The sequence below is a fragment of the Contarinia nasturtii genome, unplaced genomic scaffold, assembly GCF_009176525.2.
Source record: "Contarinia nasturtii isolate CC-2019 unplaced genomic scaffold, AAFC_CNas_1.1 Cnas_scaffold_1037, whole genome shotgun sequence".
NCBI classification, from domain to species: domain Eukaryota; kingdom Metazoa; phylum Arthropoda; class Insecta; order Diptera; family Cecidomyiidae; genus Contarinia; species Contarinia nasturtii.
In genome coordinates this window covers 1863802-1887512 of record NW_022198383.1, presented here as the reverse complement: position 1 = coordinate 1887512, position 23711 = coordinate 1863802, and the positions used below count along the sequence as shown (strand labels likewise).

General features: G+C 35.1%; 1 protein-coding gene across 1 annotated transcript in view; it reads right to left on the bottom strand.

The window, feature by feature from the left end:
- LOC116344200 (cAMP-specific 3',5'-cyclic phosphodiesterase) overlaps positions 1-3593 on the bottom strand; it is a 142305-nt gene extending 138712 nt beyond the window's left edge. Inside the window, exons 1-3 of the mRNA XM_031772642.1 lie at positions 2809-3593; positions 2475-2712; positions 2198-2387 (exon numbers count right to left, since the gene is read on the bottom strand). Coding sequence (XP_031628502.1) covers positions 2198-2286 — 89 coding nt within the window. The 5' untranslated portion in view covers positions 2287-2387; positions 2475-2712; positions 2809-3593. The remainder of the gene's footprint in view (positions 1-2197; positions 2388-2474; positions 2713-2808) is intronic.
- Between the last annotated feature and the right edge of the window lie 20118 nt (positions 3594-23711).

The window sequence follows — 23711 nt, the reverse complement described above, 5'->3', positions numbered from 1 at the left end:
TTTTTTCGTTCAGACATTATTGCCTGGAAACTCTCCAATTCACTTTTCTCGCCTTTGTTTTCTCTCTTGTGCCTAATCTTTCGTTTACTGTCTCATTCGCATTCTTTTTAGTCTTTTCTCGTGGTTTTTTTTTCTCGCTCACTTTGTCTTTTGCAATTTAACCAATTTGTGTTCCATTTGTATCATCATCGTTGGCCATTACTTTGAGTGCGTTACACAATAGTTGCTCAGCAACATGTCCCCTCAGTTCTTTGTACGAACTTGAATCGATTTTTGTATTTAATTAAAATTTCTTCACATCTATTTTTGTACATCATTTTTTCTTGGTTACTCTCCGTTCGGTGCCATGGACATTTTTATTAGGACAATACATTTACTCTTGACGTATCGATAAAAGCATTCTATTTTCACCTTTAACGAACCGAATAAAATCCGTTCAACAGCGCCAACACTTCAAAGAAAATCCATATAACTCAACATCGAGCTTTTCTCTCTCGTTAATTTCTATCAACTTGTTGAAAGCAATGGCATATTGACATATGCTTTTAATAGCCGACTAACGACAATTTCAAAGCAATTTTCGTTCACATTCGTTGCATAATTCAATGCCATTAGTCCACATGCCAAACATACATTTCCGTGCGGCTTTTATGTGGAAATTTAAATGTCATGCACATAAAATAGAATCAAGTGTTGGCCCAACGCTTTTTTTGTATTTCAGCTTTTTTATCGAACACCATATACTATATTTAATCGAGTCGTATTCAGACCTTTCGACCCTTAACAAGAAAAACATTTTATTGCTATGTAACAATTAAAGCTCAGAGGACGCATTTGCTCATGTACTCTAAATCGCAATTTTCCAGATTAATATTTCAATGGCAAAATGCGCGGCACAGTTCATGTGTTCGTTTATTCAATTTTATCTGTTTTCACAGTTCAAAGCGAAATTGTAAAAAAATGTTTTGAACGCAAGGGTAAGAGGAGAATTTTGGTTCTATTAAGAGATTGCTTTTTAGACGATGCATATTTGAGAATGTGTGTAAATGTATCCATTTAAAGCGGCCACTTCAAAATCCACTCCCATGGATTTCATTTTTAGAAACGAATTTTGTAACGTTTCAAAATTAAATTGGAAAACATTCTCAATGGACGCGTACTTATGATTTGACCACAACAATATTATTCAACGAAAAGTGGATTTTCACAAATGGACGTGTGGTAGCGTCGAATGTATTCAGTTGGTTTTAGATTTGGCGAATGAAATTCCGATATTAAAACGTAGGATGGAGTTAAAACTTACGATGCTTTTCCAGTTTTTTTAAAAATGGGGTATGCCGAATAAATCGGAGTTTGTATCTATCCCTAAGCTTCCAAATTGTTTCTAAGGGGGTCTAAGGGGGTAATTCAAACCTTCAATGAAAATAGAAAAATGCTTTTTGGTTCTACTCTAACGTGCATACATTTAAATTGCATCCACCATACATTTCGTTACATCATGCGCACAGCGCACACACAGAGTTTATTCTTCATTTTTGTCTGGACTTTTCAAATAGAAAACTTTAATTTGATATTCAGTTTTAAATTTTCTCTGGTTAAAAGTTTTGTTTAAAATAAAAAAAGTAGTTGATTTTATTTCCAACATCAAAATATGATTCCGACGGAAGTTGAGAATTCAACAGAATTATAAAATTGTACGGTAAATTTTTCCGAGTGTTTCAGTTTACATGTTTGCCATATAAATTATTCACATGAATCCGAAGAATGTTCACTATAGCTTCCGGTGAATATTCATGCAGTTGGCTAATATTTTCTCAAGTAATGACCGATTATTACATTCCAAATGTTCTGCAATTGGCTAAGGTTGGTATGCATTTATTCTTTTATCTTAATATATATGTAAAACAAATCGGAATTTCCATTTCCTATGTGCATTGTACACGCTGTGTGCAGTTAATATGAAAATTCCGTAGATAAATTATACTATATTAACTGAATTCTAGACTTACTACGGTCGTTCATCACGGAGTTGTTTTTTTAATTTAACATGTTTTCTCGTTCGTCGTCATAAAACTGATTCGTATTCCGTCTCGCAATGAATTTATGCCACATTTATTGAAAATCTCATTTTCGAGATATAAGGGATTCCAATGTGCGGTTGAAAGTTTCAAATGAAATGTGGAGAAAAAAAACTTACCGAACGTTTGCTAAGGTGTGACGTCGATTTTTCAAGTATCGACTGTGATACTTTTGCAGTTCACCGATTGAACCCTGTTCTGCTTGCATTTTTGGTATTAAAAAGCTGGCGCTACTTAAATTCGATTGATGACTACTGCTTGTCGTTGCACCTGTCTCACTTGTAGTTGACGGTATTGATTTTGTGCGACCTGTATGACGCCAATGAAATGAAAATCACATGTCCAAATATTAGCAAACGTGAAAGATGGAAACACGTTAAAGAGAGAATGTTTTACCTTTGGCCTGTTTTCTACTATGTTTGGTGCGCGGTGACGGTGAATTATTCGTTTTAGAATTTGGATGCTCTTCACAGCCACTTTCGTTACCAGCACCGATGCCGCTGCTGCCGCTATTTCGACGTGCTGCTAGTTTTTGTTGTTTACGTTGTTGTCGCTGGTGCAACTCCGTTTGATTGGCAATTCGAATCGATCGATGTGTTGTCGCTAACAAATGATCTTTCAAACTATTTGAATCCTGTTGGGACAATTAAAATAAATTGGAAAAAATGTCAACTTCATATTCTATGGATAAGCTGTGATTTCAATTAACGTTGTAGTTTTTTTTTATTACCTCGTCTTCGGGCGAAGTTTGTGGTGTTTCTTCTTCTTCTTCGATATGTGGTAATTGTTGCTGTTGGTGCTGCTGCTGCTGCTGCTGCTGTTGTTGTTGTTGTTGATGTTGCTGTTGTGATTGTTGTTGAAATGATTGTTGGATGTGCTCTTCTTCGGAATTGATGATGTCCAGTGGATCGTGTGCGTCAGAAAAGTGCTTAGTTTTCGAATTGGCTAAGTAGATTTTCGGTTGCTGACCATCATGCACGATGGAATCGCATGGATAAAATGGTTCTGTGATACTGTTTTCCGAATCAGGAGAACTTGTTGCGGGGGCTTTTGAGCCCCCGCGACAAGGCAAACAACAACGAAACACTGTGCCAACCTGAAATCAATGTTGCACTCGTTTTAGTATACACTTTGATCGCTTGAATATTTATGCACAACGAAGAACAGCTCCAGCACACGGTAATTTTGTTCTCTTTTCGAAATCAATCGACAAAAATAGTATCGAATGACTGGAATTTTATAAAACTTTTCTCACTATAGTTTTTTTTCTCTCTTCTAATTGAAAATAAATCGAAGCAATGGCCAACGAAAAATATAAATGGTGTTCAATACACACAATGAATATATTCCCCACACAATTGGCAGTAATCGAAAGCAATTTCCAATTCAACTGCATTCACATTTTATGCATTCAGAGTGTAATTCAGTTTTTCCTCCTCTTCGAACGTAAAATAAATGACCGATTCCAACAAGTGTTCATTCCTTAATGTATACACCATGCAAATTCATCTGTAAATAAAAAAGAGAGATATGGACTTTTGATTAGACTAGACTGTTACTGTGTAAAACGCAAACGGATCGAAAGTCCTGTCGACGCGACAAAATTATCAATTCGTATTTGCAAAAGCAAACAAAGATTTTCATTTCTCTAAAATCAAATAAACTCTTTCACTCTTAATCATAAAATAAACAAGAAGTTGAAGCTTTATATAGCCGCTTGGCATTTTCCATTTAAATGCCATAGAAAATCCAAAGCAAATAAACGAAATCTTTCCGCAAAAATAGACACGGTCATATTGTATGGTACAGTCATGTGAATTCCATGGTTTGATTTGATTTAAAATTAAAAGTTTTTAATTGCGTTTCTTCATTTTCTGTCTCTCCGGTACGAGCTTTGCGCACATCTACACGACCTACGCTAACGAAACATAAAATAGGAATAACATATAGCATCATGACGCATTCTCATATGTTTACTCGTGTTATTAACAAATTAACCCAAATAAAAACTTCGACAATGATTTTCGGCCCCCAAAGGAGCAAATACAAAAATGCCAAACTCAAAACTTGGCGTCTGGTTTATCACATGTTATTTTGTAGCTATTGTAGAGCAAAACGTATGCATTCTACATTATTATGCCATTTATCCAATTGGATGTCAAATGCAGAGCGGTGTTTTGTGCAACGATTTTTCACAGAATGCTATTTCGAACACAATAGCGAACGTAAATGGCCATTTCAATGGAAAAATTGATATTTCAAATGTTTTTCATTAATATTAAACAGAGACTGGTCTTCCAAGGCGGAAGAATGGTGAGGATTGAAATAAGGAAGAGGTACAGGAAAGCCCATAGTATGATTTCTATCACAAAAATATCTTCTTTGGTTGAAATGGTTTCCTCAATTGAGGAGGGCGATTCTCCTAAATGCTATCTTCCTCCTTGTAATTCCTTCTCCTCGGAGGAACACTCCCTGATTTTGAATGAAAGTGTTTTTCAATGAGAACTACATCAGCATGCAAGAATAAGATTATCGTCTTTTGCGAAGAACCTCATGCGATTTATATGAAAATTATTTTCTTCATTACTCAAAGACATAAAATTACAAAGATACAAACTCCAAAAAGAGAATAAATCCATTGTTTTAACCTCTGAATAAAATACGCTTTAATCAAAAGCAGGTGAATGTATATCATGCTTTCAATACAAAATAGTGTTTTCGAAGAAATATGTATTCTTTCTTGATCTCATTTTCTCTTTCTATTTTCTCTGTCATTTTCTATGTATGGAAATAAATTAAATTTTAACCGTAAACTTCATGCGAATCGATCTTACAGGGGCAAATGAAACTACCTCGAGCATATTTTCCTTCTATTTACGCATGAACATTATGCAACAAACGGAACGGTAAACTAAGGATATATATTCAAATTAATCGCTTTTATTTCCATGATTTGTAGAGCTAACTGCTGCAAAATTCTTACGTCTTTTCCGAGGAAAATATCGATTGGTAAAGATAATACGAACGAGATTAAGTCTATGCAGAGAGTAGTGGGGAATAGACCACAACCATTATCCTCTTTTCTTTTTTCTGACGTCATTGGCATTGTTTTGTAGAAAATAGTGTACGATGCCTTGATAACAACATCATAAATTGGATCATCGTCAAAAGTTGTCCGTATTCAAAACCAGGAAAGTAACACACACGCATAAACATTTTCCAACAATGGAAAGAAAAGAGAAAATTGTGACCTACGACACGTTCTTTGAAATAAGAAAAGAACAAACGAAGTGACTCACTCAAATCGTATTTTATAAATGAAGAGCGTGTGAAATATGAAAATGAGAGAAAACAGGAAAGCATGAACAACGGGTAGATTGAAGGCGTTGGAGAGAGAATAAGCGTGAGGGTCAGAGAGAATGTGAGATTCAAAAAAGTAAGCAAAGTTGAAAACCGCATGAAGATTAACAGCTTTCGCTTGTTTTTCAAGAGATTGGGATAGGAGCGAGAGAGAGAGAAATATTTTGTGTGAAGCTCGTGGGTTAGACACAAATGAGCGTTCAGGGATGAAAAGGGCAAACATGGTATGTCTCTGCACATTGTGACAATGTGTTTGTGGCGTATTCAACAACGGAATTTGTTTCTTCTCCTAATTACAATAAATATCCTCATTGTGTGCAACTGTGCATACTGCAGAGTACACATATCCGTTTGGGTTTAATATATTTCAATTTAGATGGGTGTATCGATGAGCTATAAGCCGTTGAGGATTTTCGTACAGCTTAAAAACAAAACCATTTCCATGCATCTTGAAAATGGTGAGCATATGGCTGTGATTTGATGTTGCATAAAATTATCTATTATGCATGAAGATTTTGGTGTCATCCTTGCAGATGTTTCGTGTGCGCATGTTATAGATGTTTTTTTTTTTTGGTTTCTCTTTGTGATGGAAGTCAGCACTTTCTCAAGTCTTTGGCTTAGCTGCACACTCGCACACATCTCATTAGAGTTTAATGTATTCATGATTGCTAAATTAGATCTTATGTTTGCGTCAAACGGGTTCGATTGCACATATATACAAAATTACAATCTATTGGCGCTGTTAAATTAAACTTCTCCGAATCAATAATTAACATGACAATTTTCTACATTTGGAAGCGACGCCAGCAATTTGTAGTTCTCTCTTCATCCTTTGTTTTTTTCTGGCATTTTGAATATTTTAGCACAACTAATCGTCTGCACTACTGACTGCTCTTGTCTCTAAATTACAATCGATCAGTGTAGCTTCGTCACAAATACACAGACCAAAAAAAAATCGAATATATTATACGCAAAACAACAATTTTGAGTATCTACTCATCATTATTTAATTATTCAATTCGAAACAGTTGCCGAAACAATGCCACCAATTAGATGAATATAAAAAATTCATCATATTATTTAATGGAACAACTTTCACATATCTCGTTGAGTCGCATTTAGCATTTTCAATACAACAAATTGGACGACAATTGAGTCTCTTTCTCTGTGTATGCCAATCATTCAAGATATGTTAAAAGTGGTATCATTCATTGGTAAACGACAGACAAACAACATGAAATCAACACACGCTCTATTGAATGAGAGGCTTGAATGTGAATGACTTTGTTTGCACAATTCATGGTTAGATTTTGGTTTTGGTTTCACATTTTCGACCATAAAGGAGATTTCCGTATTCGGAGCATATTTCAGTTTGTATCCACTTCATTTATCATATACAAAAGTTTTCAAAATTGAAAAGTTTTTCTTTTGGAAAATTTAACCACTATTGTAGAGCCTTTCCTCTTTTGCTCTCGGCTAATATTTCTCTATTTTTCCCTTTATTTCTCTCCTTTTCTCTCTCTCCGTTCATTTATTTCTCTCCACCAACCTCAACCTCTGTGTTTCCACAAACCGAGTTATGTCAACTTTCATTGAAAATAAACTTCTTTTTTTCGGAACATCATTTGAAGCGTCCATTGAAAGAAGAAAAACATTTTTTGTGTTCATGGCAATCATACCGCTGACAAAATGAACCGAGAATGACAATGTTCTTTAGCAAAAGTACAAGAACGTGATTTGGAGTGAATATCAAAGTCGGTCAATTTGTGCGATTTGGTTTGCATACAAACTCAAAGCAATCAGCTAATAACTTCCCCTTGCCCACCAAAACAGCGACATTATTTTGTGTTTGTCTGCAGTGCAATGCATTTGATTGGCAATGAATGTTGCATGCTATGCAATTTATAGGATATAATTATCTCTAACACACTCTCTTTCTCAACTAGCTATTCTTTGGCGCTCTTTTTACGTGTCCAGTTCGTTTACGACTTGTTTGGATTGAATTGCGTTCGGAATACATAAATAAAATATGGTAACCGTAGTGTATGTGTGTATATGTGTATGACTAGTCACGATCTGACACCGACAACAAACAACGAAATAGCAGATGGAACGTATTTGCAAGCAAATTGGGTTCGAAGAAACTTTCGTTTTGTATTACAATTTGATTTTGGTATACAAAATGGATTTTGGCAACTGGACAGTCATGTACGTAACACGAGTTTTCATATTCAAAACGAAAATTCCGGCGAAAATAACAATCACAACTAATGAATTGCCAGAAAATGGAACACTCCATCACCACCACCACCGATCTCAAAATAGACTCAAACCGAATCCAATACATATACGTTACCGAAGGGGACCCATTTTGGATAATGGCATCAAAATGTAATATTCGTAGGAAAAATTCACGTTAACAACACAGTGATACTGACGAAAATCTGCAGCCATGACGTGACTATTTTTAAAAACATTTAGTCGTTTTCGTCCAGAAATCTTTTGCAAAAAACAACCTCCTGGATTTGATTTTTAAATGGTAAAACAAAAAAACAGAAATATTGGCGATAAATTCGTGGAAATCAAACCGTTTTTCTTCTTCTGCTCAAATTACGCTTTTTAAACGTCAATAAAAACCTTGGGTATTATGGACGTCGTTCAATGATCCTAGTGGCAAATTGCTATTTATGGTGGAAATTAATACGTACACCACAATGTACAATGTCGAATCGTATCACTTTAATTTTGTGATTGAACAAAAACGGAGTTTAGAGAGAGGAGTGTATGACCATGATACGATCTCATGTAGACGCTGATGTGTTACTTAATTGGTACCTGCGTGCAAACGCTTCTAAATGAAGCAGCCAAATTGTTTCAAGTTACAATTTCGAAACCATCTTGAGACTTACTAGACGTCGGTTAACAAGAGCCAAAATAATTAAATTCATTCGAAGTTCAAAAGAAAAATGCTCGTGATTTTCAAAATAAACAGTGTCGATGGCAATAATAATGAAGCAAATAACAATAAAGTCGATAAGAAACAATGAAGCTATTGTTAGATGTTTTTTCTTGGCTTTTTTTGTTGAATTTCGATTAAAGATCTCTTTATGCACGAAGAAAAGGCAACGTAATCGATGAGAGTGTCTGAAGTAATAATCACATTTCGCCATGCTTTCCATGTATATTAAAATACAACTCGACAACGAAGTGAGTTTTATCCTAAGTGATTTATACATCTGATCACACCGAGACTCTGTCCAATCACATAAAATTAGAATGAAAGGCTTCGATGAAGAAAGAGAAAAAGAGAAAATGAACGAATTGTAACGAAAGGAAGAAAGAATGCACGAGAAAATAGAGAACTGTAACAGAAAAAAATGGACCAAGAGTAAGGAAGTGGAAAGGAGAGAAAGAGTAGTCCGAACGTTAATCAGACCGAAGCTCACCTTACACTTAAGAAATTCTTTGAACAACTTTAACATTCATTTAAAGAAAAAAAATCAGTTCTTCTCCTCGAAAGTTGATATTTTTCGAAAGAAAAGATTTCAACCGCCTGAATGCTCAATGTTGTTTTTTGCAAAGTTTTGATCAAATCAGCACCGCTTTTGTTCGAGCTGTTTTCAAGTTTTTGTCTTTGCCAGAATGTTTATATTCATGATTTTCTGTGTCTTTTATGTGGGTTGTCGAGTCAGTATGAGAGAGAAAACTCCAGAAGGTAAATGCAATCGTAGGTGGAGATAAATTACAATGTTTAAATGGCCTTCAAATGAGAGGCTCCCGTTGAGAGTGCTTGTGAAAATTTTCGAGATAAAAACATGTTCTTGAGTTCGGTGTAATTTAGAATCTTAAAAACGTAAAGTGCGCACTTCATACTTAAGCATTTATTTTCATTATAAACGGGAAAAAAATAATAAACTTGTAATGTGAATATTTATTAGTTAAGATACATGTGCAAAATGTACTTAGAATCGATTTTTTACAGTCTTCTATGAAATGAAATGCGAAACACAAATAAAAACACTGTAAAGAAACTGCTCTCAAATGAAAATGATGAGAGTCTTGATCTCTTCAAGTTAAAGCCGATTAATGGTCTAGTCGCAAACATTTTCGCTACAATTTGCTCTCATCAATGCTTTTGTCCATTTACTGTTGTAATGCAAAAAGATGTGTATACATTAAATTATATTACCGACGGTTTATTTATCGGTAAAGTACATTGCATGAGTGGATCTCGTCAGTGGAATTTTGTAAAAGCACAATGTCAAGGTTTGTACGCTTGTGTTTGTATTGTAAAAAAGAATCAAAGAGAACGATCCCTTTTCACATACACTCAGCACATATATTTAGTTAGACTTGCAATTCGAACGGAATGAAAAATAATCTAATTGTGCGCATTGGCAAATGGACTAGTTCAGTAATATTTTCGGTTTTATGTGTGCTTATCGCGATGATGTGGGCTCCATTCCATTCATTACCATGGTATATGGTTGAGTGGTTCATTTGCCAGCTACAACACATACATATTCGAAATGAAGCCCATAACAAATGAGTATTTTACGACTCAAAGGCATTTTTGTGTGTGTGGCACAGACTGTGTGCACAAGTTCCGTTCAACAGCCAAAGGTCGTAAAAACAATGATAAGGCATTCCATACGCACGATTTCTCCCTTGTACCGATTGAAGCAATGAAATAAAAAAAAAATACTTGCTATAAAGTCGAAACGGTCAATGACGCCAAACATTTTTTTATAAAACGATTTTTCAGGTGCCCCATTTTCATGCGTTGCTCATACAACCGCTTGCTCATTTTTGGATGCAACGAAAACTTTTGCACACGCTATCTTTTGAAAATATCGCTAAAAGTTTTTTGGCGCTTCTGAACAACACACTTTTTCATTATACACATTGTTTCCACTTCGTTCAGTTGTAATCAGACAAAACATATCACAAGCGCATACACAAGAAAAAATTCCAAAAATCTAACATATTGCGTTTAATTTTATATCGAACAACAGCAATCGAAATCACAAGTGCAAATGATATCAAAAATATGTGACGAAAAAAAGAAACCATAATTTTATAGCATCGAAAACATGTTGTTATCTTTATGAGTGTTTGAGTAACAAATTATTACACGCTTTTCAAACTACATACAATTCTCAGCACAAAAAAAGTGACCAAATACATCATATTGCAGGAGGAACAACACACAATATCATACATCTAAGCGAAAACGAGTAGCAGAGCCATAAAGTTAAAAACCATCAACAATACAATGTATCAACGAAAAAGGGAAATAAAACAAAAAATGAGGTAGAAAAAAGTTGACGTTGCATAACTGATTATATTACGATTTTAAAACTTTTCACTTTATTTGAAAGTTTTTTCGCTTTGTATTATTGAATAAACAATTACCTTTCATAGTAGTGCATCGTACGAAACCAAAAAAAGAAGAAAATCAACAGAGAAAGTTGGAGGGAAGAGGGTAGGAAAGATACACTGAGTCTAATATTTTTGGAATATATTGTTATGTAGAGAGAATCAATCATTCATTTAGTAAGTCTGGTGTGCGCTATTATTATTTTTCTCTTTTCTCATGCTTTTTCTCCTTCTTCGCTGCTTCTTTCTTCTTATGCATTTCACACGTGCGTCTTTTTCAAATGTAAATCCTTAGGGAAAGAAAAGACAACGCTCGAAATTGGATGCGCTTCGATAAATAATAGAGTGACTAATAAAATGCACCATAAAATGACTTGACTGCATTAATCGTATTGTGAAAATGGGAGGTATATCGCATTGCAAATTGTCTGTCATTTATTCACCTGCAGGCGGCAGTTCCGATTGAATACTCCAAGACGATGGTACATTGTCACATAGTGTAGGATTTACCAAGTCCAATGCAGTGGTAAAATTTGCGGTTACCTGTTGAACCCGAAAAACTTTCCCCGTTTTTGTGTAATTTTACAATTAAGTTTCCACGAAAAACTATTCGAAATAAAACATGCTCTGATGGAATTAACTACGCAATGTGTATACAAAAACTTTAATAGCTTTAGTATTTTTTGTTGCATAATGTTTGCACCAAACTACGTAATTTTGATGTTTTATTATGATTTTGTTAAGTTTAATGCGAAAATAAATGGAATCATGTCAAAAAAATAAAAGCGAAATGCCATTCTTATTTATTATGACTTTGAATTAACATCAAACGGTAAATTTTCCGGTAAATCTTTCCCATTGCTATCAAGCGGGAATTATGGAACAAAAATCCGTTTCCCGAGGAAAATCCCTTGACACATAGTTCAAAAGATTTAAGCTTTTGATGATAAAAAGCTACAAAGTAAAGTAGAAGCCTTTGAGTTTTTTTTTTTTTATTTATATGTGTTCTGTCAACAACATGCCGCCTTTTTTGTCTCTTCTAAGCTGCATTTTTTTTTCGCTTTTCACATAAACATTTCTTTAAAGACCGATTTATGTTTAGATTGTTTCGAAAGCTATGTACACGAATGCAGTCAAACGGAATCAAGTCTTTGTCATCGTGTTGCAGATTTTTTAAAAGTTATTTTTCTTTCACTTGTGATGAAATTCTTTGGTTCTACATTTTTTTGTACCGTTTTAAATTTCGATGAAAATGCCAATGTGGCTGTCGAAAAGTTTCATGATTTATCGTTTCTATTTTTTTTTTTCGAAAATGTTTTTGACTTGTGAATTCCAACAAAATTCAATATAAAGAGAGTTGAAAAATTGTCAATGAGTTTGTTTCGAGGGGCTTTCAATAAAAGAAATCAAAGAATCTTCAAAATATGATCGTCATTATTGAACTGTAGAATTATTTCAAGTGAATTATTAAAGAGAAAATACTTTCGAATTGGTACTGTTTTTTTTTTGTTTTCATATTTCAAATGGTGCATGGCAAATCTGTCTAGCTCGGTATGGTATGCATTGTTAAAAAGTTCAAGAACTGTTGCTCATCGTTTTATTTCACCGAGTGTCTTTCGTGTACAAGCATTGCGTGGACGAGTTTAAGTTTTGTGTCGCATGCTTTGGATTGTCGGTGGGAAGAATGTGTGAATTGTGGCTTTAGCGTCTTTGAGTTTGTTGACATTACTTAAAATAATGTATACAAATCAACCACGCATAATGACAAAAAGTCTTGTGATTCGACGCTTATGCCATACTGTCTCTTGCTCTCTCACTCTCTTTCGCTTTCCATTCCCATCGTTTTGGCTTTTTTATTTGTAAAAAAATCATATATGAGCTATTTAAATACCATTAAATATGGAGTTTTCAGTTTAATGTCTAAGAAGACAATGAGTATTTGCGTCGGCACACGCATAGTCTGAGAGAAATCGGCTTGGCACATAAGCGCCTGACTTTTTGCATGAATTTCAATTTCAGCTTCACGGATGACATCAAAAGTATCTTTAGCATTTTAATAAATATTTAATAAGATAACATTTAAGCGGGCGTCGTGTGCAAACGTATCTCAACGCAGTCTGAATGATTCTCAGTGCATTTTATATGCCGGTGCTTGCGTTTATTTATTCATTTCGGTTCTGTTTGACTCCAAAACCGAAATTATTGCGTTTTTGCCAGCAGTTTGTCTGCATTGAATGATGTATGGGCCGGTTGTATTCACATCGAATGCCGACGGGTGAAAAAGAAAGAAAGAGAGAAAAAACACATTTTTTGCTGCCGTGTACGAAAATCCAAAATTTACAGACAACTTGATATTTTACGTACGTTGTGAGCAAACACATTTTCCGACTTACTGAAAATTTCATGTGTGCCAATGCATTAGCATGTTTAATAGTATCAACAGAGTGAGAGTGGGAGTGAGTGAACTCAAGTTTGTCAAGATTTGAAAATTTCACTTGAGTTTGTTGCTTATTGGCATTTCCATTTCGTTGCGTACAATACCTCTCTGATTTTTAAGCAGCTAAGTCTCGGGAACCCGACTAATATATGCTTTATGTCTCGAAAGAACTTCCATTTTTTTCTCATTTGCACCTTGTTCCCATGCAAATATTGGAATTGAAATTGAGCGGCGAAACGACATTTTTAATTGCAAATTTCGAACGAACATATTTGCGCTCCTAAAAATTGAGTGCTTTAAGATTCAAATGATTACGCTATGTGTTTTCTGTTTGCATTCTCAAAATGCTTCGTATTATCACGGATGAATTGAACGCTTTACCCAATTTTCCGAGCTAGGGCTGAGCGACTTTTTTTGAGAGAGAGAGAGAAAGAAAAGTTATTCATGATGCGTGTCATGTAACTTGTGGATGCTCAAGTGAGCATTTGTTATGCTGTTCATACTTAAGTTAATTGTACCCTGGTGTCAATAAATTTTCACTTATCAGCACCGTCTCGATCAAATTTTTGACTCACAGTGCCGTGCGGAAAATTAGTAATCCACTTTTTGTCATGGCACATGCATATTTTTGGAGATGCCTACACGAGCCTAGTCAATTTTCTCTCACTTCCCGTCCTTCTGTTTATCAACACTTTTCACAACTTTCTCATTTTTGTCAGATGAAAATGTGGTTTAACATCGTTTGGCATCCTTCAATAACTGCCTATGAACAAGAAAACAACAAAAAGTGTTGAGCTCGTGTGCTCATTCATATTGAAAAAATATATAGAACCTAATTTTCGGTAAAACCATGGAAAAAATATATAATTTATGTGTTATATAAATAAAAAAAACGAGCAACAAAACCGATAAGACAATACAATCTTGTTGACGGTAGAGTAGGCATCATATGCAAAGACAGACCCAAACGATGGAACCATTTGGCAATTTAGACTAAAGAAGTACATAAAAACGAAAAACCGTTAAACGAAAAATCTATAAAATTTGTTTTTTTCAATGCCCGAAAACTAAACGGTGTATGCGTATTTGCACACCGTGAAAAGCGACAAACAGTAGGTATCGATCATTGCTTTTTTTTATTTCGGTGTGTAAAATGGTACGATACACAAAAATATCGACGCAATGTGGTGTATGGCATAACATATAAGCTTGAAAAAAAAAAGCATAAACTGGTACGGCCATACTGATGAAAATATATATATATATGTTAAGAATGTGATATATACAAAAGTAACGAATTCAAAGCAGATTCTTTATATTTATCTCTCTCCAGCAAGGCAGTAAAAACTGTTGGTGCCCAAATACACCGAACAGGCATATAAATACGGCGGCACACATGTAGGGAGAGGATCTTTTTAAAGTTCGGCTCGTGCTGATGATGACACACCGATATGGGAATGACAATGAAAGCCAACGGTAAGAGTGTATCGAGAAATTATTGATTTTTCCTGTTCGTTTGCCTGTTGTTGCGTTTCCAAACTAACTCACACAAACGCATCGTATATATGTGTAGAATAATATGCTGATGCTGCTGTTACTTGGCCAAATACACACTTTGTGTGTCAGAGTGCAAATCAACCCCAAGTCATATGCGAAAACGAAAGAGCACAAAACAAAAAAGAACCTATTGAGTGATGCATACACATTTTCTCTATTGATTTTTTTTTCTGTCACAGATACACAACACAAACATAGCTTTATAGACTATTATAGATAATGTTTGTCAGCGAGACGGGATACAAGCAAATTGCTTTTTATGTGATATTGTATCGGTTTTCATATTATCTGTCTACGGTATATGTGCAACAGCATCTGGACTATTTCACGCTATTTCTTCGGCTCTCTTTATGTGTTTAACTTTAAATTTCTCGATTTACAAGCCAACGTAGCCTACCCTCCTGAATAACATAGATAGAATGAATTCCACTGTAAATGAGAGAGGTACTATTTCACGCAATCTGCGAAACAATCAAGCAGCAAATGCGCGAGCATGTATGTGAAAGACAAAAAAATCGCCAGAAAAGCAAAAATGCGATGTAAAAAAAACGAAATGAATTCAACGTGTATTAAAACAGCAACGTTGCGCGTTTTCGTTTCTCGAAAATTGTTATCTTTATACTTTTTGTTTGCCACGTCATTTTTGTCGTTTTCCCCATTTGGTTCAGTATGCCTCAGCTGACGTTTTATGCTCGTCTTTTTTTTTCACGGCAAACATTAAAAATTAACGCAAAAAACTGACATCTCTGCATAGCATTGGGAACATGTCTGAAGGGTTTCTAATTCATATGACATTTATTCTATTCGTTCGTTCGTTGCCCGCTTTTATTGTGTGCACGCCGTCTAAAAAAATAACGTACATTTTATTTAGTTAGTAAATCCACACAGATATCTATGTATTTATGTATATTTAAACTCAATTTATCTCTCGGGTTCTACCATTTGTTTTGGCTAAAAAGCTGAAAGGGTCTACTGCATGAATGTAAGAGAAGGACGGAGAGAGACACAGAGCGAAGGAGCGAAAAAGAGTGAAACAAAAAACGATCTCATGTTCGAACGAGCGATTTTATGGCGCTGTGTAGATATTGAAGTGTGTTCGTTGATTTTAGGTTATTAGATGACAAAAAGTGAATGGGATGCATGCCGAAAATGGAGGAAATGTCATTTAAGAAATACGACAAAGACCGAAAAATCGATGACAAATATCTCGCAATCGAATTTTGACAACAACAGCAGTAGCATCATCAGGACAATACCATGGTTTTTCTTCCCATCATTTCTGTAGGATTCATTGGGTAATAAAAGCATTACACGTACAGATCCAGCTGTGATTCTCTCTAACTTTCTCGCTTCGTTCGATCAGAGTTGTCAGCGAAACAAAAAAAATCGAAAAGGTTCATTCAATGCTATGTGGTTCCTGGTTAAAATGAATAAACGGTTCGGTGACAACACTGGTTTTGATTCGTTTTGTTTGTCATTTGCGAGTCATTTTAAAATTGTAAAGCTTGTTTCATTTCAATTCAACAAAACTCATAATATCAAATGGTGAAACGTGTATCATCGAATGGCGCTAGGAATAGTGGCTCTTCTCGCATTTAAAGCTCTTGTTTCTCTCCATTCATGTACTTGTTCACTGAAACGAACAGAATATGAATAGTACTGAACAGATAGAACATGGAAGACCAGTAAATAAACAGAATGAATTAGTAAATTGTTTTCATTGTTTTCCATCTTTCATAGTCAAAAATGTCGAAAATGTGTTTTTGTTTGCAATAAAATAGAACATTTTCACTGTGTTGTTGTTTTATCGTCACCATAAATTGTCAGTTATCTTGAGTGTTTTGTGTAGTTGTCGATGCTTACAATTTTTACCAGAGAATGGAACACAGACATTTTCTGTTTTGTAAATTTCCATCATTTAGCTTCAATTTTCCACTCAGCGTCGGTGCAATTCAGTGAATCGAATTTTGGGTTTGAAGTTATCTGGCCGATTCCAGTTGGGCAAATACGTATCATAACACACATACAAACGCACCGAAGTTTGTCTGTTGAACGTTGGTGTTAAAATAATGCTGGGCTTGCATTCGGTACGAAATATTTAATTTCATTCAAAATGGCAAACGAGACAGAGAAAAAGACACCGCAAGCAATTCGATTACAAGCTTAACAATTTTAGCCAGCAGTGGAAAGACATTTTCTTTTTGTCGTACATTTGCGAAAGTAAAATGCCATGAAATTGAGTACAGTGTTGCAAGAGTTGTTGATTAATTCAAAACATACTTCTGACAATGTTACCGAAAAATGTTCGCAATACTTGTTCAACACCGATATCTAAAAGGTAATCAAAATTAAATGAAAGTATAAAATGAAGTGTACCAAAGCCATTCAGGTAATTTGGTTTTATGGTGACTTTTTCCATCGTTGTTGCCATTTTGCGTGGTGATTATTATAACTTGGGAGCCTTTGTGCATTCATGAGAGATAAATGAAAGGAATTGGCCCTTTTGTGTACCGAAGTAAAAATTTTAATCAGAAAAATTAGCCACAAGAAACCCAACGAGAATGTTGACCACTTCAAAGTAATTGCAAAAATCCAATTTGGATTCGAAATCGGAATTTTTTTCTATATAAAAAGCCACGCTCATCATAATTGAATTTAATAAGAAGAGCATGCATGCATTCGAATTTAATTTCACCATGGGCACTAATTCGCAATTTCAAAGAATTTGTATGCGCTCGCGCACATCTAATTCATTAATTCCTAGATTAATTCTCTGATCTTTTTCATATAGAAAATTGTTTGAATTGATGTCTTATGAGCACTTAATTACGCATCAAATTACATCCTGTATTACAAGACCTGTAATCAAAATACACACGGATTTTTCGTTTGCACATAAATAAAACTTCGAAGCATGACGCAACAAATTTCTTGCTCTATTCATTGGCACAACACGGTGATGGCATGGATATAGAATGAAACACCGGCCGTCAAAATCTCGTTAGATGGACGCACAAAGGGCAACTTAAGATGAATTCCACAGATAACAGAGTTAATCGAAAGTTGGAAAATATTCAATGGGTGAAACGTACATTAGCTCATCATAATTGAAGTTTTTTGTTCATTAATTTGAACCGAAATGAAGAGTGCGTGCATGTGATATTTATCAAAAGAAAGAAAAAAGCAACTTTCATTTTCGCTCATAAATTCTGACGCATCGACGCGTTTTTTGATATATATAATGAATGCCTCAAATGAATTATGAAAGGGTATGAGAAGTTTGTATAAAGAAGCGCGCATGTTAGTTGGGTGTGTGTGTGTTTGTTTGATTATTAATTGAATTGATACACATAGTCTCTCTCGCTTTCTCTGTGTGTGAGGCATGGATTGGTCATTGCTTCTCAATTCAATGATAGAAAAATTGATTTTTCCATCTCGTTACGCAAATCTGATCAAGCAAACAATAACAAGGCCCCCGACCCAAAATCGTTGTCCCCATCCATTCCATGAGTGACGCGGCAAATGGAGAGACAAAATTGTAAAAATCAATGCGGTCGCACATTTTTAGTTTGGCATTACGCTTGGCAATGTGTTTATGTTGGCGCCTTTGGTTTTTCTTCTTTTGTTAAAAGCTCACTCTCGGTTCGACCACATAAACATCGTAAACAATAAAATACACAACGGAATTTTCTGTGTACCGATGAAGAAAAAAGTGCCATGTCATGAAAATAAAGAAATTCACACACCGCCAGCAATTGCAGAAAAAGATGAAAAAAATAGCCATATTATGAACAAAAGACTAGCACTTTTTGACACGTACAACATGTACGTTCATTATTGAGGGCTTGTGCAAAGATCATAACCAACCAATAGCTGACCGCCAAGCAATTGATGCCAAAAATGGTGCAGATTTGTGCGGTGCTTTCTTCTGTTTATGATGAAGTGAAGTAATTCTGTTGCCAATTGTTTCGAGTCACATAATATTGACCAATTTCTTTTTCATTTATTATCGATTAGATGACTTTTACTTTTGGCCTCATATGTACGTTCGTATATATATACAAATCCAAGAAAACAAAGTGCCGCACATAAAGCTCGGAAATCCGGTTATTACTGATGCTATCAACATAAATAACAATTACTATTCGTACTCTGCAAACCAGCAACCGACATATTGAATTTTGATTCAATGAGACTTGATTTTTTTTTGTGGTGAATATTTTTTTCTTTATTCTTCTTGTGCCTGAGTCAAATAACCATTACGCAGCATGACATACATCTAGCCGATTACACTGAGCTGTCATGATGTGGTTCCCAATTTACCTAGTCGCCAATGATATAATTTATCAAAAAATTGTTGTCATTGCACATAATTCGGTGAGTTCATTCGGCTATATTGGCATGGATTAACTGCGGATTTAGTGGCTGAAGCAGTCAGTTCATTGGTTGCCGTGGTCGTGGTGTTTATTCTTCGAATACATCAAAAAGCTGAATGTGTGAGAACGAAATCATTACGCTGATATGGTAGATTTTCGTCAGAGTGACAGCCGAGGATTTTCGCCGAAAAAATATAGCAAATTTGAACTACATTCAATGGCTTAACAACCGAAATGGTTCGAATAAATAAAGCTCAAACTTTATGCTTTTTCTAAATCCGTTTTTTTGTTTGTGTATCTTTGTACGCTATACCTACCGATTATTATTTGTATTTAATTCCATGAAAAAGTTCTATTTTTGTTGAGAAGAAATTCTTTTTTTTTAAGCGTGAGCACAACCGAATGCAAGTTGAAAGATGGAAAAATGGGGCCCGCAGCAGAGAAGACACGCGACATATCTTCTAAAAAGGAGATAATAATCGAACTCAAACAATAAACTGAAGTATAATTTCTTTCTCAACTTTCTTTGCTCACGCTTGCGTTCGCATTCCTTTCTCTCGGAACCAAGTGGTTGGGAGTTTATGGTCTGGCGCTTAATACAATCTCTATACACTTAAACTAGCTTTTGCTCATTGAACAATAGCATCCGTGTGCGCGCTTCAGTAAGTTGTGTTTTCTTCTCGACGAGCATAGATAGATGCTTTTACTCTGGAAATAGTCTGTACTTTTTTTTGCAAATCTTCAATTCAATGTTAAAAGTTCACTTATTCACTTGCAATTTGCAACATTGTCTCCCATTTTGCTACTTAGTTCTATAGAATAGATGTGAAGATGATAGCAAAGTGACAATGAGATAGTGCCACAGAGCGACGAGTTGCCTCATCAAAGTTAAGACAATGCTCTAAATAGATGGCATTTTGATTTTGATGTCTTGGCGTGCATCGTCGATGTTTGTTGCAGGCAAAGTGTAGTAAAAGTGTGTCGTCAGAGCTATTGGTGCCAGTTAATTCATTAAAATATATAAACAATAAGTGAGGCGAAGTGATTGCATTGAACGCAGAGTGCTGGAGAAAGTGTGAGAGCTCAGCTTGATTTTATTTAATCGATGAGACGCAATTACGTCATGAGAAAATGCATTTCACACTTTTGTTCATGCTCACTCCATATGGTAGCACAATAGGCAAATTCATTATCAGTACTTGAAATTACCCGAGGCCACATTTTTGCTTTCTCTTTCTCTGTCCTTCTCTCTCTTCTCCTCCCACATACACTACTACTCTCTCTCTCTCTCTCTCTCTCTCTCTCTCTCTCTCTCTCTCTCTCTTCCAATTTTGCCTATACAAACATTGCGTTGAACAAAAAACCCCTTGAAGTCTCTCTTGGCATTTTTTACTTCAATTCTTACGGCAAAAAAACTATGAAGTTAAATAGAAACCAAAGTAAGATCTGCACAAAAAATGGCATTCACTATGTTTTTGTACAGTTGCATGCTTGCGAATACATAAAAATAGGTCAATCAGGTTCGGAACATATGTTCGGTTGTGATTTCTTTTCACCTCTCCACGCCGTTCACCACTTTGCCGTTGCTTCCGTGAACGACAACGAACGTCTCGTTCTGTCGCTGATTGATAACAATGAAATAAAGAACGCGAAAAATGGACGAAAATATTTTTTTGTTTTATTTTCAAAAAGTTTCAACTCTACATTCAACTGAACTAATTAAAAATTCCTCAAACGAAATGCGCATTGAACATGTGCGCGCAGTGAATGCCATTCGTTGTGGGTATGTGTTAATATGATATATGCCAAGCGATTAAACTGGAGAATGTGTATCTATTCTTTTTCCTATATGCTCGGATTTCATTCAATTTAATTGCATTTCTACACCCGATGACGTAAACTTTTAAAATTAATTCTTTCTACTGCACCGACTCTTTTTTCAAATCAGTTTTTTAATGAGAAACTTTCTTTCTGCGGGTGGAAATAATCAATTCTCTTTTTAACCACATTGAGAATAGCACGGATTATCATGTATTTAAATTGAAAATTCTAAAAAAAATACGACTCGGTTGAACCGTCTGATTCTTGATCCAGTCAGGCATGAATCTTGCATTCGTTATTCTCGATTCTTCAACAAACAACACCTCGTACTCATTTCAATGCCAATAGAAGGCTTGGTCTTGAATTGACAATATAATACGAGTCATGAATATAGATTTCTGTGGAAAAGAGCTTTAAAAGTGCAGCAACCTTGACGAGATAATATATAAATCCAATGAATAGTTTATAATAACGAATTGCTTTTATTTCATAAAATATTCAATCACAATTTTTGTTGTGCCTCATTTTCATACGCCGATGATGGCGGCGGCGGCGACAGTAGCCTATCTGCAAACATTTTCCACTTGTATATTGCGTGTGTTTGCTATATCGATCAATATTTGAGGGACATTTGATACGAAATCACTAAATTATACACTTTTATTGTTGCCACTTGTTGGTTCTTTTGCTGTTGCTTCGCATATTCGTTAGTTTGGTTTCGGTCGCTTTCTCTTTCGTTCAACCAACACGATGGAGTGCTTTAAAATATGCGAATCAAATGTTTATTGTTCAAATCCCAACTGAACCGCTTCGAATATTTAGTTTTAAGACGTTGCAAATAACACACAGTGTCTGAACGAAGTCGGTCTGCATGAAGAATCGCATTTCATTTTCAATTTCCGTTTCGTCAGATACATTGACGTAATATAAAATCAGTTTCTGTTGAAACAAGCCCTTTTTAATAATCATCAACGCAGCAATGCTGATTGTGCATGAAATCGTTGAAATGATAATAAAACATGAAGTACAATCCATTAAATCTTCAATTAATAATCTATTTGAGAGAATGATTTTATCACCATCACCCCAACCCACCTCACTCTCACTCTCTCTCTCTCTCTGTGTGTGTCTTCCACCAGTGTGAAACTGGATTTTATTGAAATGACGCACAAAAATTGGCACACGTTTGACGTAGATTGCATGTTATAAAAACATAAAATTCATTTATAAATGCGTTTGTCACCAGGCTGGCGGTCAAATTAACTTCGTTTTGCATCGGAACACTCTATAGAAATGAACTTTTAATTATTTTAGGCTTCATTTGTGATCGGTTCAATTTTTGCAAATTGCGTCGTTGATGAGCATTTTGTGTCGAGTGTATTTCGTCTTTTTCATTTGCAATTCGATTTTATGATTTCAAAATTATTGGCAATCGACGATGATGATTCGATTTAATCGTTTTGCGTCAATCTTCTTTAATCCAATTTAAGGCGATCGTGATTGTTCTAAAGAAATCAACAGCTAAAGTGAAATAGAGAGAATAAAAATCGATTTGGGCGCATTCAAGTGTCACATACATATAACTTTAAATTGTTCTGGTTTGTACATTTCATGAAAACTGATGCCCGGACAATCTCTGTTTATATTCTATTCAGCGAAATTTTCATCTCCTGTATTCTCGTTGAATCAGCTTGTTTCGGATGTGTTGTAACGGATGCACACATTTTACATTGTAATACATTGACACCGCGTCTAAACGACAGTTCTTTTTTTTTCATGTGGATATTTGCAAGAGGGGCATATTTGCATGGCACTATTGAGATCGTTTGCAATGATTCGATTAAATAGGATTCGCATCGAAATTGCATCATTTAGCCACTCTCTCACACTATCGTGCAGCCAGTGAAAGGCTGCATTGCAAACACAATGACGTCAATTGTCGCCAGTGAATGTAATGTGGAGGCAATGGGAGGAACAGTACTGTTCGTGTCAATATCTCTCTCTCTCTCTATATACATGTGTGTACACATGTGTGTGTGTAAAAAGGGAAAAAATCGTCATTTTTTAAAAAAATGTATGATGGGTATTGACGAGATTATGTATTAAATTTATATTAAATTCAGAATATCTCTCAATCTATCATAAAAAAAACGGCAACAGTAATCATCACATAAATTCTACTTTATTTGAAATTGAAAACATCATAAGCTTAACGTTGCGTGGAATTTTCACTGTTTCTCATATAAAAATTTGTGTCATTATAATTTCGAATCATATTTTAAGAATGTTTGTGCTTCTCATATTAACTGAAAATTGCAAGTACTCTGGCGTTCCTGCACTTTCGCATGATATCACGAAATATGTGCTATTAGACAGCATCTGTGATTACGAAAAAGAAAAAGCGCTTTATATTGAGTTTTATAAGGAAGCGGAATAATGGCAATAAAGAGGCGAATTGGAGACACGCGCACGCTTCTTAGATGAAAAGTATTATATTTCAAATCGACACTAGCAACAACAATAAGTAGTCGCTATTTTCTATTCGTTCGCCGTTTCCATTTTCTACGATCAATAAAAAATGTTGAAGTTTTTTTTGATGAAGTGAATTTTTTTGTAAAACCCAATTATCGTTAGTGGTGATAGTGTAGAGTTTCCTTATGAGAATTGCAGTTATTCGACTCTGGAATTGCATAGTTTATATAA